Source organism: Mus pahari, chromosome 3 (assembly GCF_900095145.1).
Source record: "Mus pahari chromosome 3, PAHARI_EIJ_v1.1, whole genome shotgun sequence".
Lineage (NCBI taxonomy): Eukaryota > Metazoa > Chordata > Mammalia > Rodentia > Muridae > Mus > Mus pahari.
The window spans coordinates 127,353,100-127,371,574 of NC_034592.1; the positions used below are offsets into that span (position 1 = coordinate 127,353,100).

An 18,475-nucleotide genomic window follows, 5' to 3' on the forward strand; every position below is an offset into this window, starting at 1 on the left:
CCCAGCCAGCTGACCACAGCTCCCTGACAAACCTTTGAGAAATAAAACATCTTATGGTATAGCTACTCCAGTTTTGTGGTTATTGTTTCAGTGCATGTGGTAGCAGGAGTGAACTGATGTTCGAAGCAGTTATAAAGTTAGAACCGTGCATCTCAGTGACATGAGAGCCATCCGTATTGATGGAAAGACTAATTAAGAAAATTCCAGTATGCCAGGCTGGCTTGTCACCTCTGCTTTAGAAGGAGCTCACATCTCACATCTGTAGCAATGCAAATATGGCCCCACACCTGTGTGTCTTAAAAGTCAGACATGGGACCTGGGGAGATAGCTTTGTTAATAAAGTGCTTGTTGTGCATGCATGAGGACCTGAGTTCTGCACCCCAGTACGTCCCGTGGGGCATGCTGAGCATGGTGACTGGCTTAGCACCAGGAAGGTGGAGGCACGAGGATCAAAGGGGATGAGATAATATGATAGGAAATTATTTAGTAATAATAAAAGGAGCTATAAAGTTGTGAAAAGAGGTTGAGGTTTTTAAAAAAGTTTTATTATTAAATGAGGTGTATGTCTCAGTGTGGGTATATCCATGTGAGTACAGGGAACAAATTTAAATGTGTGTGTGTGTGTGTGTGTGTGTGTGTGTGTGTATACCTGTGGAGGCCAGCAGAGGACTGCCTATCAGGTGATTATGAGCTTCATGGCCATGGGTTCTCGAACCAAACTCTGACCTTCTGAGATACAAGCTCTCCTAAGTGCTGAGCCATCTCTCCAGCCCAGGAGAAATCCTAAGTATATTGTCATAAGGAGAAGAGAGCAATCCAAAAAGGCTACATATGTATTTTTACAGCTATATGAGATTCTAAATAGAAGAAAGGTAAGTGGTCATCAGAGGTTGGCGCGAGGGATGGAGAAAGGATTGTGACAGTATTCTGTATGTCATTGGGTAAACACCCATGGAGTGTTTGAAACCACGACAAACCTACTTGGAGCTGTGAATCTTAATTATCAATAATATATGAAAACTGGTTTAGTAGTTGTAGCAAATGCACCACATCAATGCAAGGCAGGAACTATTGCTAAGAGGAGGGAATACTTGAGAACTTTCTGTACCTTATGAAGCCTGGAGCTGTCCTAAAGGGGAGAAAGACAGTCTGAGAAGGCTGAGGCAGGAGGATTGAAAATTCGAGGCCTATCTAGGTTACAGAGTGAGTTGGAGTGTAAAGTCAAAAAGGAGGACTGGAACATACCTTGTTGGTGGGACACTTGTCTTGTTTGTGTGGACTCTGGGCACACCTCCTGGTATACTAAAAGAGCAACTAAATAAAATCCGTATTGACAACTCTTCAGAATAAATGCTTTCTTAGCTTGTGTTATATCATTCCCTGACTGTGCACTTGTTAATTGTGAACATTAACCCCAGGACACATTATGAAATTGCTTATATTTTCAAACCAGTGGGGTGCTAGCAGGTGTGCAAGTGGGCATGTGGATCCTCTTCCTATGCCTGGTTTTATTTTCCCCTATGCTAAATTTTAATGAGCTGTGGATTCCCTGGGGATCTAGTTAAAGGTAGATATTGCTGTAGCAGACCTTAGGTGGGGCCTTAGATTTTGTATTTCCGGCTAGTTCCCAGGGATGTTGCTGCTGGTGCAACAAATCCTATTTCCCAGAGCAACTGTGTAAACAAAACTGACTAGGTTTGTTGCCTGGCCCAGGCGAGGACCTTTCTATCCTGTTAGCCAGCTTCCAGCACTAATTCAAGGCCTACCTTGATATGCAAATCGTGCGTGTGGAAAGATTGCAGGTTGTCGTTGCCTAAGATGTGGCTGTTTTCAGACTGAAGATCCTGGTCCCAAGGCCCGTTGGCAGTTTCAGATTATATTTTCTGTACACATCTCAGCTAGAACCACAGGGAAATTGCTGTGTGATGGATCCAAGTTGGGCTCCATTGGATTTGCCCAAGGCCAGCTCCATGTCCCTTCCCTGTACTCACGGCTGCTCAGGGGACAATATTCTAATGGCCCCGGAACAAAAGCCCAAGGGTGCGAACCCAATTACATCCACTCACTTCAAGCCACTGCTCATTTGATGTCACTGACATCACACTGCCCACAGCAGGTCTTGTGGCCATGCCCAGCTCCAGAGTGGTGGGAGCTGTGTCCCTACTTACAGTGAAAGCCATTACAAGGATGTGGATGAATAACTGCTTTAGCAGTGTGCAAGGTTGAGACCTGTAATTTGTTCTGGTGTATTCTTTCGACAGGGTGGAAGAATTCTGTTCAGATAGCAATCCCACCTACCATATGCAATCATGCCATTCCCTAAAGCCATCTCTAGTATAGAAAAGCTTTTCACCATACCTTTGAATAGACTTCCTGTCACAGTTGTCTGCCTTAGAACTAAAAGGTACATGGGCTACACACCTATTAGGATAGCTAAAAACAAATGAAGCAACCCCCCCCTCCACACACACACACACATAACCAGAGGAATATGTGTTTGCCTTCTTGGGTTATTATAACAAAATGACATATCTTGGATAGCCCACACAGTAGAAATGTGTTTCTTATAAGTCTAAAAGGCCAAAGGAGCTCCATGACAGCAATTCTAAGCTATCCCATTGGTGAGACGCTCCCTGGGTCCTGGAAGAATGTAAAGAGATAAGAAAGTGAACAATTAAAGACATGAGAAAGAGTTAACTCCTCCCAACATTAGAAACCCAATTATCAGGCCTCAAAAAAGTAAAGAGACTATGGGATACATTAAATGACCACTTGGGCCCATCATGTAGTTGCACGTATGGGTCAAAGATAAATGCAAGAGGAATGGGAAAAATGTGACATTTGAAACATCTCAAATTGCTATCTATATGCACTCTTTACAAAATCCCAAACAAACAAATAAACCAACAAACACCCAGAGGACTGGAGAGATGACTCCATCAGTCAAGGCACTTGCTGAGAAAGCAGGAGGACCTGAATTTGACTCTTCAACACTCACATATGCAAGACATAAGCTTCACATGTTTGTTACCTCAAGTCACAGGTCAGAGATAGAGGCATCCTGGACACTAGCCAGCCCACCTAGCTGAAAAGGTGAGCTTGAGGATCAGTGAGAGAACTTGCCTCAAGACAATAAGGCAGAGAATGATAAAGATACCCACTGTCTCCCTTTTAGTTCCGTGTGTCTTCACGGACACTGCACCATTACATGATCACGATCACACACACACACACACACACACACACACACACACACACACACTAGCCCCCAAAACAATAGCAGGAACAATCACCCAGAAACTCTAATAACAACAGTCAAGGTGAATGCCAGCAGAAAAAAGACATAACATCGTGTTCCTCTGATATGTTGCATGGGGGGGGACACAAAATCACCTATGAATTAAAATCGCACAACCAAGAAAGTGAATAAGCTCAACTTAACCAATGAAAAACATTAGACAGATCTCAAACAAAGATACTGTGGAATAATTGGCAGATTTCTCGTCTGTCAAAGTCATGATAGACAAGACTGAAGAATTGTTACAGGTTTCAGAGAACTAGAAACACACACACACACACACACACACACACACACAAACTCAATATTGAATCCCAGGCCAGAACCTAGGCCCTGGATCAGAATACAGTTATTAGTGGGCCAACAGGCAAAACTCATATATTGGTTCTAGTTCAATTAGCAACATCAAGAAATTCTCAATGTTAATTTCTTCCGTTGGATTCTCATGCTGCAGTTATGTGAGACGCTAATAGCTGGATGCAGGATATACAGGCATTTTAAAAAATTGGATTCTAGAGTTAATATGCTTCTATCAAACCTGGCCACAGTATTTTCTAGCTTAGTTTTCTATTTGCTGACTTTCCACAGTTTTTTTTTTTTTTTTTTTTTTTTTTTTAATCTATTCAACAGGGATAAGAGTGCCTACCTCAGGGGTTGTAATGAAAACTAAGTGTGGTGTGCTAACGAATGTAGAATGCTTAGAATTATATTATCATCATCATCATCACTATATTTTGGTTTTTCAAGATAGGGTTTCTCTGAGTAACAACCATGGCTGTTCTAGAACCCACTCTGTAGACAAGGCTGTCCTTGAACTCACAGAGATCCACCTGCCTTTGCCTGTCAAGTGCTGGGATTAAAGGCCTGTGCTACCACACTTGGCTTAGAATTCATCACCATGGCTCAGAGCAGGGGCTGTGGTGACATAATTACCACGTGATGCCAGCAGGGTCTTCTGCTTGGGGAGATCTTTCCCCCTTTGCTTTCCCTCTTTTTAATTCTGGTTTCCCCTCTGCTAGGGAGTGGACACACCCACATCTACAACCAGGATTTGTGACTTAGGCATTAGGTACTTTTAAAGAAATCAAAATAACTGTTCTCTCAGCGGGTTCTGAAACCTGGGGAGAGCCTGGTTTGGAAAGATAGAGTTGTCCATGTCACCAGCGAACATTCTGGGGCCAGGTTCCCTGATCTCCTTTGGCCTTGTGGCTCCAGGAGTTCTAGTTGGTCTGGTCTGGTAGTGGTAGTGCTTGGGGGGGGGGGGGCGTGGCATATTTCTGCCTCACAATAGCTTGTCTGAGCCTCCACCCTGTGTCATATTTTAGGATTTGTTTGGCCAATGAGATTCCAGCACACACACCAGACTCAGCCTGAGGCCTGAGCCTTGCCTTTGATGTCACAATCTGACCTGTAGCCATTAATGTGGCCACAGCCACTCACAGAGCAGATGGCAAGGTCAAGAGTACCACAGTAAGATGTGGAAGAAAACTGATCCTCAAGCCAAGATCAAAGCAGGGGATAGGCCTCAGACTTGCCATTCTCTGGCTCTGGGATCGGCCACAGAGTCGGCACTACCGCAGGCTCTAGAACTGTCAAACTTTCAGAACTTTTCGGTATTTGAGGACATTAGCCAGCACATCAAAGAAGTGGGAGCCCAACTGGTAAAGAAAGTGAATGCCATCTTTCAGCTTGACATCACCAAAGATGGGAAGACCATTCTTCAATGGACCATTGACCTCAAGAATGGTGCCGGGGACATGTACCTGGGATCGGCCCGGCTTCCTGCAGACACCGTCTTCATCATCCCTGACTCTGTCTTCACAGAGTTAGTTGTGGGTAAGATAAACCCACAGAAGGCTTTCCTGGCTGGCAAGTTTAAAGTGAGAGGCAAAGTTCTCCTTAGCCAGAAGCTGGAGAGGATCTTCAGAGAGTGGGCTAAAATTTAAGCATGTGGGAATACCCAGGAAAGATCACGACTTCTGGCTTATAATATTGAGTAGCAATCATGCTTTAACTGAAGATTAAAGGAAAAAATAGCCAATATTTTTACTCAAGTTCTTCCTATTCAAGTTCAATTGATTTCCTGCCGATGTGTATGTTTGCTGGGATCCGGAATAGTAAAAAGTGTTGGAGTGTAACACCTGCAACCTTTGTCCTTTTATTGTCTTAGCTGGGCCTACACTTTCATATGTCAAGGCGAGGGCCACATGGAGCTAGATGGGTGGTTCTGATGTTTGGATTTAAGTACTGGTAATTGTTTATACATACACTTATGTATATATATTCTATGCATGGAACCCAGCAATAGAGGGATGGTATTCTTGGCATAGTGTAACCTTTGACAGATTCGATGCCAGAGAAGTTGAAGGGCCTGAAAGATAGTCAAGATCAGTAGTTCTTAGGGAAGATCATGTAGCAGACTTGTCCAGAGCCTTATAGCTGAAGTTCAGATGATGGGAACCTCACTTTCTGCTCAGGAGGGTGTGGCTTGGGGAAAATGTACATTTCTGCCATGTTTCCAGTTGATCGGGTCATTCATCCTCATAGAACTTCTGCCCTCCTTTGTTTCATAGAAAGCTTTTGGTATTGACCATCATTGTTCTGGGCAGGACCAGTGAGATGCTGAAGACAGGCTGCATAGTTCTCTTTGAGACATTTCTAAAGAACCTAATGTTATCTGGAGTTTGTGCACTGTAAGTTTTAATAGTCGAAGTTCACGCTGGGGTTTTCTTTCCCTTTCCTGGTAGCTTTTGTCGAATGTTTTCTAGGGTTGTATGAAGCCCACTGTAGCTGATTTGGTCTCCTTCTGAGTATGTACGTGTCATTATTTCACAGTCGGTCTGGGTGTATCTTTAAATATGTGCCATATAGGCACTCTGAGACTCACGTGAAAGTTATGTCAGAGTTTTTATGATCAAGCACAAGTTTTGTCTTAGTCTATTTTGTGCTGCTATCATAAAATACCCTAGACTGAGTACTTTATTCAGAAGAGAGGTTTATTTGACTCGTGGTTTCAAAGGCTTGGGATTCTAAGAACATTGAGTGGAATATTATTACCATCTAATAGGGTTTTTTTTTGTTGTTGTTGTTGTGTTGCAAAGTGGAAAAGGGCATAGCATGGTGACATAGTGATTTGCTAGATCAGGTGACTTTTGTCTCATATAAAGTCACTAGTGACATCACAATGGCCCTATACTCATGACCTTACCTTATCTCAATCATCTTCCCAAAGTTCTGCTTCCAAATACCAGTAACACAGACTTGGGAATTCAGTCCAGGGCATGAATTTTTTTAGAGACACATTTAAACTATGGTACCTACCCAATGTCATTTCACCTTTAAAGTAATATACTAAGGCAAACAAACACTTTATATACAATTATAAAAACTTGTATGTGGACCAGTGAGGTGACTCAGTGAATGAGGGAGACTGCCACCAAGGCTGATTACTAAGTTTGATTTCCAGAATTCACATGGTGGAAGGAGAGAACTCGCACCTACAAATTGTCCTGGGATCTTCACACAAGTAAATAAAAATAACCATGTTTAAAGTTAAAAACTCTGTTAGAATGCAAAGAAGTGATCATGGGGGTGTCTCACCCCAGCTGGTGCATCTACAATCCAACTGTACAGAAAACATCACAGAAGGGAGGGGTGTTCACGGAAAAACCATGGCAGAAGGGTGTTCACGGGACGTCTGTTAAGGGCAGAGGCACGGAACTTCTGCCATAAAATGGGTGTCTTCTCTATATGATGCGAAAGCTGTACCCATGAAGTCTCAACAATGTGGCTACCCAAACCAGACCTTCATAGAGACAATAGTAACGTGGGGGAGATTTCATAAGGTCCCACCCCTAGATGAAGAGTCACAGGTGCCACTGGGATGAGTCCTCTGAATTAGGTTATCCAATCCCGTGTAGTCAGCGCTAACTAAACACAGGTGTATATACAGAACTCTAAGTGGACTCAGGTATACATACTTAGTGTATACACACACACCACAATAAGAAAAGGTGAATTTGAGAGGGAATAGGGAACATTGAAACAGCTGGAGGAAAAGGGAAGGATTGAAATGATATAAATACAGTACTCATGAAATTCTCCAAAGCTTAAAAAACTTAAAGTAAAATAGAAAAAAAAATCAGAAAAATATAAAAACTTGGAAGCAAGCATTCACTATAGCTATGTTGGTAATTATTTGCCTATCAATAGATCAATAGATGATGGAATGAACACACACACACACACACACACACACACACACACACACACACACACTATACCCAGCAAAGTAGATGAAATAAAACAAGAATTATGATAATGTTGATGAAAAGAAGCCAGGGAGAACTGAGTAGATACTATACTACTATAAAATACTAGAAAACATGAAAGAAAAAAGAAACATTAGAAAATAGAAACTTTGGTGACAGAAGAATAATCAGAGTTTGCCAGGAGGTGAGAATGGGGTGTGGGAAGGATGCTCTATAAATGGTCATGAGGAAACTTGGGGTGATGGATCTTTGTGGTAAAGAGCTACAGATAAGATCTAGACCAGTAAACCAAAAATGTAAAGTTTATATATGTAATATAGTGTACTTTCCTTGTTTTTGTCTCTATACAAGCTGGTAAAGTAAGTTTTAAAAGCCAGTCTTTATTCACAGTAAGGGCGTTTCTGGAGAGGACTTATGCTTAACCCTGTCTCTGGAAGGTAAGTCCTTTGACCTCCTCACAGGACTGGTTCCCACCCCTTACTGATGTGGATGGAGCTTAGCTCCTCTCTGAGGAGAAGGCAAAGCAATGGTTGCTGCTCACAGAGCATTTCTCTGTGGAAAGGAAAGGATGTGCTGTTGAGTAGAGTTCGCTCCATGGTAGAGAGTTTTGAAGGGTCAAGGTGGTCACCTGGCATGCATCGAGGCTTCTTTTCCTCTTAGGATCATGTAATTCATGACCATGATTGCTGTGTCCTGCACTCAGGGCAGCTGTGGACATCTTGGAGGCTCCATTCTGGGGGTTCTTTGGTCAGTAAGTACAGGCTTTCTCCAATCAGGCCACATGAGGGTTGGCAGATGTATGGGATACTGTACCCTTAGATCCCCCTTTAAGGGAAATGGGCAGCCCAGTCTCAGGTACCTAGAGAGCTGTGCTTGTGATGTGAGTTGGCCTCAGCCTCCATTACCACCTAGAGACTGGCAGAGAGAATAATCTTACTTAAGCTTGGACCTATAACATCTGACCAATAGCCCATTCTAACTTGAGGAAAAAAGAAACCCCCCAAACCAAAACCAAACGAAACGAAACGACAAACAAAACAAAAGATGAACCTGACTCCATTAGATTCCTTCCTTGAGAATCTGGAATTGAGAAAATGAGACCAAGCTACAAGCAAGCGGCGAGACTATGTCTGAGAGGCTGGGATGCCAGAGGAGCCAGCGAGTGGGAGACAGACTACTAAGTCTGATGGCAAAAGCTGGAAACAGGAGTCAATGGGAGCCTTGGGTAAGCAAAGGAAATGGTCTGGCCTTGGGAAACATGGCAGGAAACCATTGGAATTATCAAGAAATGGTGCATGTCATACCCGTGTCACCGCTGGTTACTGAACCAGAAGCCTCATCTGGAAACAGAGCCAGTAGCCCATGCACTGCCCGATTGCCAGGATGCTGCAATCAGGACACGCCCAAAAGGCCACTCACATAGCTGTCTCCCATAAGTATAAATTCCCCTTCTCTTCTGAATGAGATGAGAGGTAGGTAAGTGGAGGGTTTCAATGACTCGTTCCTCTCTAAAATGCCCATGCTTGGGGCTTCTCATGCTCTGCTCCAGGAACTTCTCTGCCTTTTGTCTTACTTATACTTCGATGGTGCTCTCAGAAGGTCACATCTGGCTCAAGTACACATCTGTGTTTTGTTTAGTCAGCACAAAGTTGGCCAAGGCAGTGTTTTGAAAGACCAAGTTAAGACACAAAAATAAGACTTCTGGATTCTCCTGAAAAATTAGAATTTTGTTCACACTGAGCCATGTTCCTGCCAGGCAGCTCAGGGGTGGGGATGGGGTGTCCAGAAACACGCAGGCCCTGCTCTTCTCTCTGCATCCTTGGCTCTGAAGCCGTACCAGTGGTCGCACGTTACAATGTTCACATTGTCCTTTTCCCAAGCTGTGCCTGATCCCGGGGGTCCTGACAGGCTTTGTTTATGGAATGGAACACAATGGGGTTGTATTTTGGGAAGTGCTAAGCCAAAACAAGCATGGCCAAGATAGAAGAATGAGGATGGACTTGCCACCTGCCCGTGGGCAGATCTAGAGCGGCTGGGGCTGGGAGTTATTCCAAAGCATTGCCCCCCTCCAACAGAAGAAACTGTGGGTCCTATTCTGGGGGGATAAGCATATTCACAAACAAATGGTTGGGGCTCAGTCCTGAGCATGCTCAGTTTACGGCTTTAATTTTTTTAAAGGTTTATTTTAAAAATTTTATCCTTGAGCGTTATATTTGTATGATGCGTGTATGTGGTGTGCAGCGTGTGTGTGTATCATGTGTGTATATGTATGTTATGTGTGTGTTGTGCTATGTGTGTTATATTGTGTGTGTAGTATATGTGTGTGTTGTGTGTAGCATATGTGTGTTGTAGGGTTTGCATGTTGTGTATGTAGCATATGTGTATTGTGGAGTATGTGTGTTGTATGTGTATTGTGTGTGTGTGTGGTGTATGTGTGTTACAGGGTGTGTGTGTAGTGTACATGTGTGTTGTGGAGTATGTGTATATGTGTATGGTGTAATCACACAAGTATGCAAGTATTCATACCTGAGAACAGGCATGCAGAGGCCAGAGAAGGACACTGGGTGTCATCTACACTGTTTCCCAACTTAATGCTCTGAGACAGGGTTTCTCACTGAAACAGAAGTTTGTCATTTTGGCTGGCCAGTGAGCTCTCAGGATTCGTTTGTCTTTGTGTTCCTTCTTTGGGGTTACAGGGAGGTTTCCAAGCATACCTGAGTTTCTTCTTGGATGCTGGGGATTCAAGCTCAGACTTGCTCAGACTTGCTGAGCAAGAGCATTTACTCACTGAGCTTTTACTCACTGAGATTCTCTCCACCATTATTTTTGAATTTAAAAAATGGGTGCATATGTGTGTCTGTGTGGGGGTTTATGATCATCACTGCAAGGCTTACAGGACCAAGAGTCCTTAGATACCTGGAAACCGAGGTACAGGTGGGTATATGCTGCCTGGCGTGGGTTCTGGGAACTGAGCTTGGGTTCTCAGGAAGAGCAGCAAGCACTCTGCCCATCGGGCCACTTCTCCAGATGCTTAAGGTCATATTTTAAGAGGGAAAAAATACTCCAGCAGAAAAATTTTGGTGGACTCTTAAGGCCCTGGGACATGTTTCAAGGGTTAAGACGACAGACAAGAATGGGTTTGGCTATCCTCAATACACTATAAAAATCTAGCTGAAAATAAGACCTTTCTTTTTTTTTTTCTTTCCAATTTTTATTAGATATTTACTTCATTTACATTTCAAATGCTATCCCCAAAGTTCCCTATACCCTCCCCCCTCCCGCTCCCCTACTCACCCACTCCTCCTCCTCCTGGGCCCTGGTGTTCCCCAGTACTGGGGCATATAAAGTTTGCAAGACTAAGGGGCCTCTCTTCCCAATGATGGCTGACTAGACCATCTTCTGCTACATATGCAGCTAGAGACACGAGCTCAGGGGGTACTGGTTAGTTCATATTGTTGTTCCACTTATAGGGTTGCAGACCCCTTCAGCTCCTTGGGTATTTTCTCTAGCTCCTCCATTGGGGGCCCTGTGTTCCATCCGATAGCTGACTGTGAGCATCTACTTCTGTGTTTGCCGGGCACCGGCATAACCTCACAAGAGACAGCTATATCATGGTCCCATCAGCAAAATCTTGCTAGTGTATGCAATAGTGTCTGCATTTGGTGGCTGATTATGGGATGGACCCCTGGGTACCATGCAGTTTTTATCACAATTGCTCTGTAGTACAGTTTTAGGTCAGGCATAATGATTCCCCCAGAGATTCTTTTATCATTGAGAAGAGTTTTTGCTATCCTAGGTTTTTGTTATTCCAGATGAATTTGCAAATTGCCCTTTCTAACTCGTTGAAGAATTGAGTTGGAATTTTGATAGGGATTGCATTGAATCTGTAGATTGCTTTCGGCAAGATAGCCATTTTCACAATGTTGATCCTGCCAATCCATGAGCATGGGAGATCTTTCCATCTTCTGAGATCTTCTTTGATTTCTTTCTTCAGAGACTTGAAGTTCTTATCTTACAGATCTTTTATTTCCTTAGTTAGAATCACACCAAGGTATTTTATATTATTTGTGACTATTGTGAAGGGTGTTTTTTCCCCTAATTTCTTTCTCATCNTGTTTATCCTTTGTGTAGAGAAAGGCTGTTGATTTGTTTGAGTTAATTTTATATCCAGCTACTGCACTGAATCTGTTTATCAGGTTTAGGAGCTCTTTGGTGGAATTTTGGGGGTCACTTATGCATACTATTATATCATCTGCAAATAATGATATTTTGACTTCTTCCTTTCCAATTTGGATGCCCTTGACCTCCTTTTGTTGTCTAATTGCTCTGGCTAGGATTTCAAGTACTATATTGAATAGGTAGGGAGAAAGTGGGCAGCCTTGTCTAGTCCCAGATTTTAGTGGGATTGCTTCCAGTTTCTCTCCATTTACTTTGATGTTGGCTACTGGTTTGCTGTAGATTGCTTTTATTATGTTTAGGTAGGGGCCTTGAATCCCATTCTTTCCAGGACTTTTATCATGAAGGGGTGTGGATTTTGTCAAATGCTTTCTCAGCATCTAACAAGATGATCATGTGGTTTTTGTCTTTGAGTTTGTTCATATAGTGGATTACATTGATGGATTTCTGTATATTAAACCATCCTTGCATCCCTGGAATGAAGCCTACTTGGTCAAGATGGATGATTGTTTTGATATGTTCTTGGATTTGGTTTGTGAGAATTTTATTGAGTATTTTTGCAAGGATATTCATAAGGGAAATTGGTCTGAAGTTCTCTATCTTTGTTGTGTCTTTACGTGGTTTAGGTATCAGAGTAATTGTGGCTTCATAGAATGAATTGGGTAGAATACCTTCTGTTTCTATTTTGTGGAACAGTTTGAGAAGAACTGGAATTAGGTCTTCTTTGAAGGTCTGATAGAACTCTGTACTAAACCNNTCTGGGCCTGGGCTTTTTTTGGTTGGGAGACTATTAATGACANCTTCTATTTCTTNAGGTGATATAGGACTGTTTAGGTCATTAATCTGATCCTGATTTAACTTTGGTACCTGGTATCTGTCTAGAAATTTTTCCATTTCATCCAGGTTTTCCAGTTTTGTTGAGTATAGCCTTTTGTAGAAGGATCTGATGATGATTTGGATTTCCTCTGGATCTGTTGTTATGTCTCCCTTTTCATTTCTGATTTTGTTAATTAGGATGCTGTCACTGTGCCCTCGAGTGAGTCTGGCTAAGGGTTTATCTATCTTGTTGATTTTCTCAAAGAACCAGCTCCTGGTTTGGTTGATTCTTTGAATAGTTCTTTTTGTTTCCACTTGGTTGATTTCACCCCTGAGTTTGATTATTTTTGCTTCCTTTTGCTCTAGAGCTTTTAGGTGTGCTGTCAAGCTACTAGTGTATGCTCTCTCTAGTTTCTTTTTGGAGGTACTCAGAGTTATGAGTTTTCCTCTCAGGACCTTTCAAAGAGGCAGTGAGTGCTACAGCAGTCCTCGCAGGTGCCAGCAGTGCTCAGTGGCTTACCTGGCTCCCCACAGGAAGTGGCTTCATTCTTCTCCCCTTAACTGAAGCACTAGGCTTCGCTTTTCCATGGCCATATGACAAATACTGCAAATGTAATGGTTCAAAACAAAAATCCATGCATTGAGTCTTGCTGACCAGGAATCCAGGATGAGGGATTTGGCCAGGCTGTGCCCTGTGTGAGACTTCATAGAAAAATTACCACTGCACTCACTCAGGTTCAGACAGGATCAGCATTTTTGGGGTTGTTAATGGAAACTGCCTACATTTTTGGTCCTGTAGCTTGTCCATCTGCAGGGTGGGAAGTGATGGGTGGAGTCTTTCCCCGGCTCCAAATCTCTCTAAGTTCTTCCACCTAAGTCTCCTTTGTCTACTTTATAGCACTCACGTGGTCCCATTGGGCCACCGTAGTTCCAGGCTACTCCCCCTTAATCTCTACTGAAGGGTTGATTACAGTCTCAGAATCCCATTGGCCCTGTAAGGTAACGTTTACCCAGACCTGCTCCGATTCATGAGAAGCGTGTAATTGGTGGATATGGCTCAAAAGTAGAGGATGACAGGGCTCTGGGTTATGAGTCATGGCACCATGAAAAAAAAAATCATCGTAAGTCAAAGCGCCAACTCTGTTGAGAGGAAGTACTCCTGAGTGGTTCCTAGGGCGAGTCGCCCATATGAGGTAACTGCGTTTGTAAAAAGAGGGGGGTGAACAGCCTCCAGAACATTGAGAATGAGTTGTCTATTGCTTCATCCACCCTGTCTACCTTATCTTGTTACGGCAACTTGAGCTAATGTATACACATAACCTGTGAACCTCGTCATGGCTACAGTCCTCAGGACTGAGATGCAGAACCTCATGGGGCCCATAATTCTATAGATTCTCTCTCTGACTCCACCATCTAAATTGCACCCAAACCTTCATGGAACAGTCCCTAATTCAGCTGTTCTCTTCCCTAATATGTGTACCCCCAGCCCTGTGTTCTGTTGGTATGGATCTTCTCATCTGTGACAGAGACATGTCCTGGTTTTGCCAGCACGGTCCTGGTTCACATTGTCATCTTGCAATTCAGTCAGCCATTTCTCCTTCCTCAGGAAAGACTCACCTTGGCAGGTTCTGAGGCCGCCTCTGCACTTCCTAGGGCTGGGAGGTCCAGAGAGGAGGGGGGCAATTAGGCCCCTTTCTGGGTTCACTTGGTCTTATTCTCTGAGAGATTGATGTGCACTATAGACTTCGCAACTGTTTGCTGAGTGAATGAACAAACCCTTTTACTATTAAAAAAAGGACATGAAAAATTCCAAACATGGGCCTGGCCCAGTGGCTCAGGATGCTTGTTGCTCTTCCAGAGAGACAGGGTCTGGTTTCTAGCATCCCTGTAGGGTAACTCCAATGGGTATCAAATACCCCATGTCCTCCACGGGCATTGTACATAAGTGTACAAGCCCCACCCCACCCCTATTCCCACACATAATTAAAAAACATATAAAAGAAAAATCTGAATACTATAAAAGAATATTTAAGGGAAATTTAGTTCTTCGGACAACATCCCTTCCTTGTTCTTCTCAAAGCTTCCTGTTCTTATGTCTTGATATAATCCTACAGGGACCACCAAGTGGGTCACTCCAGCCCAGCCCAGCCCAGCCCAGCCCAGCCCAGCCCAGCCCAGCCCTCCTTTTGCTGATTTTGTTTTGTTTTCACTCGAATAAAAGTTGATCATAGATGCTATTCCCTAACTTGTGATCCGACTTTTTTCCTAAAATAGCAACACAAATCTCTTCCTTCAAACATGCTTCCTTCTAAGGGTCAGAGACTTGGCCATGTGGAAACCTATTCCCATTTGCTAATGTTCTTTAGAAAATCTGCCACCAGGTGCTGCTTCCAAACAGAACAAAATCAGCCCTTTTCCTTGCTGTGGGTAAGAGATATTTTCTTGCACTATGTCCTTTGGGTCACCAGCATTCTGGGTTACAGGATGGGATAGGATGCCTGCTAAGGAACAGGAAAATGGTATGTGGTTCCTCCTGGGGTGCCTGGAACATTGCTGCCCTTGATCCTTCTGTCTTGGGAGGTGGGGGTGGAGTCTCCTCTGTTTATAGGTAAACAGAGAATGCTCAAGCATGCTCAGAATGTTCTGGTTTCTGGAACCCAGGCTGCAAAGCAGGAACCAGTAGGTAGAACTAAATAATCAATTATATCTGCCCTGTGAGAAACTGGGTGAGGACAGTAGAGCAGGCAGTTGATTCTTAAGTCTATTCATGGAAGTTCTGAGTTTTTTCACAACCAGAGTATTCTGCTTGTTTGCTCAAAGCAGGAAAAGAAGGAAAATATATTCTGATGAAGTATCTTTACCACTCGGTCACAGGCATGGGGATGCTCTTTGGGAGCCACCTCCTCACCCATTTGCCCACTTTTCTGTTAATATAATTCACATTAGCAGGTTTCCTCTTTTACAGCTAAGGGGTGGGAAGAAGAAAACTTGGATGATTGTCCTGTATTAAACAGAGTACTTAAATTTCTCTCTCTCTCTCCTTCCCTCCCCCCCTCTGTGTGTGTGCTTAGAGATGTGTGTGTGTTGCACGTGTTATATGTGTTATGTGTGTGTGTTACATACATGCCAGCTTATCTGCTGTGTATCATTGGAAAACAGTTCTTCATTTCCAGTTTTTTACCTTGTATTAATTTCTTTTCTGTTGTTGTGACAAAATACCTCAACAACACCAACTTAAAGGAAAAAGGATTTATTTGGCTTACAGTTCCAGGGGCATAGAGTCCATAATGGTGGGGAAGACATAGCAACAGGCTTGGTAGCAGGAACAGAAAGCTGGTTAGTCACAGCACTTCTGTACATGAGAAGCAGAGAGGAAAGTGGTATTTGGGGTCATCTGTCTTCCAGTAAGAGACTTCCTTCAATAAAGTGCCACCTCCCAAAGACTTCGCCTTCCCAAATAGTGCTACCATCTGGGACCAAGTGTTCACAGGAGCCCATGAAGAACATTTTATATTCAGACAACTGCACAGTTGCTTCATGCTTTCTATAGACCGTGCACCACCAATTCAATGAATGGGACCTGGGAAGCAGTTTGGAGGACAAGGTCTGGACACAACAAGAACCTAATTCAACCCACCATTGAACTGTCAACATTTAATTGATTGAAATAATCATTTATCAACTACTGGCAAAACTCCCAGTGTTGGCAACAGAATGTGAGGGTAGTGAAATCCTTTCTCTCACCCAAGGTGGCAGCATAGCCATGGAAGGAAAGGGAAGCTGAGGCTTAGAGATGGTAAAGGCCCGTGTGTGTTCCAAGTTAAAAGCAGAGCTTGGAATACATCCCAAGAGATGCCACTTCCTTCCTCTTCCACTGTGCATCATATAGTGAGACCCTGCCTCAAGATAGATAGCTGGATGATCAGTAGATAGATGATAGAATGATAATAGATAGATAGACGACAGATAAACAATGTTAGATGATAGATAAACATGATAGTAGATAGATGATAGATAGGTAGATGATAGATAGATAGATAGATAGATCGTTAGATCAATAGATCGATCAAGTGGAACCTATAGGAAGTGATTAGACCATGAGGATTTTGTTCATGACTAGTGGGGTATCTAAGGTGTAGTGTGTCTAGTGTACTCTGTAAAATCCTCATCAATAAGAAGGCCCTTACTAGAGGTTACCTCCTGACCTCTAATTTTCAAGCTTCTAAACTGTGAGTTGACTTAAACATTGTTACTCCATGGTTTTCATTTACAGTGGTAAAAGAGTGTTTCAAGACCAGGGGCTATAGGCATACATTTTTCAATTTACTTTTAATAAGGGTTCAACCTCTCCTCTAGCCCACCATCCAGCAGAGGTAGTGGAAGAGAAAAAGTATGAGGATATGGGGGAAAGTGGACCTATTTAGCAGTAGGTTTTTGGGGGATGAGCTTGATCTTCTTGGGCAGCAGTTCAGTCCTGTAGCAAACACCAAGTACAACTCAGCAGTTACAGCCCAGTCCTTTCAGCAGGCAGACACCAGGCATGAACCAGCAGCTGTAGTTCAATCCTGAGGTAGCCACCATACTTACCAACTGGTCTGAGGTGAGGGCATGGAAGCAGCAAGCTGCAGCAGGAGCCTTAAGAGCAGTTCTTGGGCAAGTTTCTCTCAGCAGCGTTACTACAAGTTGAGCTCAATACCAATACATGTGTGTTGTTAGTGAAGAACAGTGAGGTGGAGCAAGCTGAACAAAAGCTTACCGCTTGTCTCCCACTGTCTGTGGGGTCATATTTATACTCCTTCATCAAGTGTCCTTTCACGTGTTTGCTATATCAAAACGTGTTTTTAAGACATTCTTTCACCTGTGTGCCCAAGCAAAAAAACTTTTGACATAACTTTCCAAAGAAACTAGAAGTTCCCTCTTCACATCCCCTTTCTGTTTAAGAAGTGTCATTTTCTCTATCATTAGCAATCTACACATGATAGAAATAATTGTAAAAACCATCACATTTTCTTCCAGTGTGCCTGAAGAAAGCTACATTGTACTTACATAAATAAAATATTTAAAAAAATACTTAAAAATCCATCACATTTTCAATAAATGGCATATGTACAACATAGTCAAATAATCTAACAAAACAATTTTACATTTCTACCAATATTCAATAGTTCAAACAAAATGTCTTTAAATTTTTATCAATATCTGATCATGACCAAAACCAACCTTCTACTCTAGGTGCTAACAACTATGGCACATCAAATGACCAAACCTATTCACTCCAATTTAAGGGACTAGGGCAATGGTCTTCATAAAATTGCTTCCTTCTGAATTGGAGTGAGGAATTCCTGTATGACCCCACAAGGAAAAATGGTTAGTTTGAAAAAAGCTAGCTGTAGCATTTGTTGCCTAATCTCTTGGTTTATCCAGTCTTGGTATTGTACAGTCTCTGTGTGATTGATTATTGATTTGTGTGCGTAGTTTGGAGAAATCAGTAATCTGTGAATCACATGGGCTCTTTGCTTTGTGAAGAAATTCATGTCTCAGCTGATAAGAGGTTTTCCCTGGTCAGATCTAAGTTTTGTTGATAACCATATTTTTTCATTCCCTGTAGATATATAATCATATCCCTACCTTAAAACTATTGCAGGTTTCCACTCTAACGTTAGCCCATTAGAATTGGTTGGCCCAGTTCCTCAGTTTTTTCAATAACCTAGTGTCTTTCTGCTACTGTTGTTCCTTTTTTTTTTTTTTAACCAACATTAAGAAAATTTAGTGTTAGCAATGCATTGTTTAATCTGTCCCTGGGGTTTTTTACTCTCCCTTTTTTGTTTGATAAGCATCTCTTGTAAAGTATGATTGACTCTTTCTATAACTTCTTGTCCTGTGGGATTATGTGATATGGCAGTAACAAGGGAAA

General features: G+C 42.6%; 1 protein-coding gene across 1 annotated transcript; it reads left to right on the forward strand.

Annotated features, from left to right (window-relative positions):
- Positions 1 to 4,702: 4,702 nt before the first annotated feature.
- Positions 4,703 to 5,335, forward strand: Scp2d1 (SCP2 sterol binding domain containing 1). Its single transcript, XM_021195178.1, has one exon. The coding sequence runs from the start codon at positions 4,774 to 4,776 to the stop codon at positions 5,242 to 5,244; it is 471 nt and encodes a 156-aa protein (XP_021050837.1). The 5' UTR covers positions 4,703 to 4,773; the 3' UTR covers positions 5,245 to 5,335.
- Positions 5,336 to 18,475: the final 13,140 nt, after the last annotated feature.

Bases quoted from the DNA above. Each gene is read 5' to 3' on its own strand.
- Scp2d1 (XM_021195178.1), top strand. From the start codon at position 4,774: ATGTGGAAGAAAACTGATCCTCAAGCCAAGATCAAAGCAGGGGATAGG.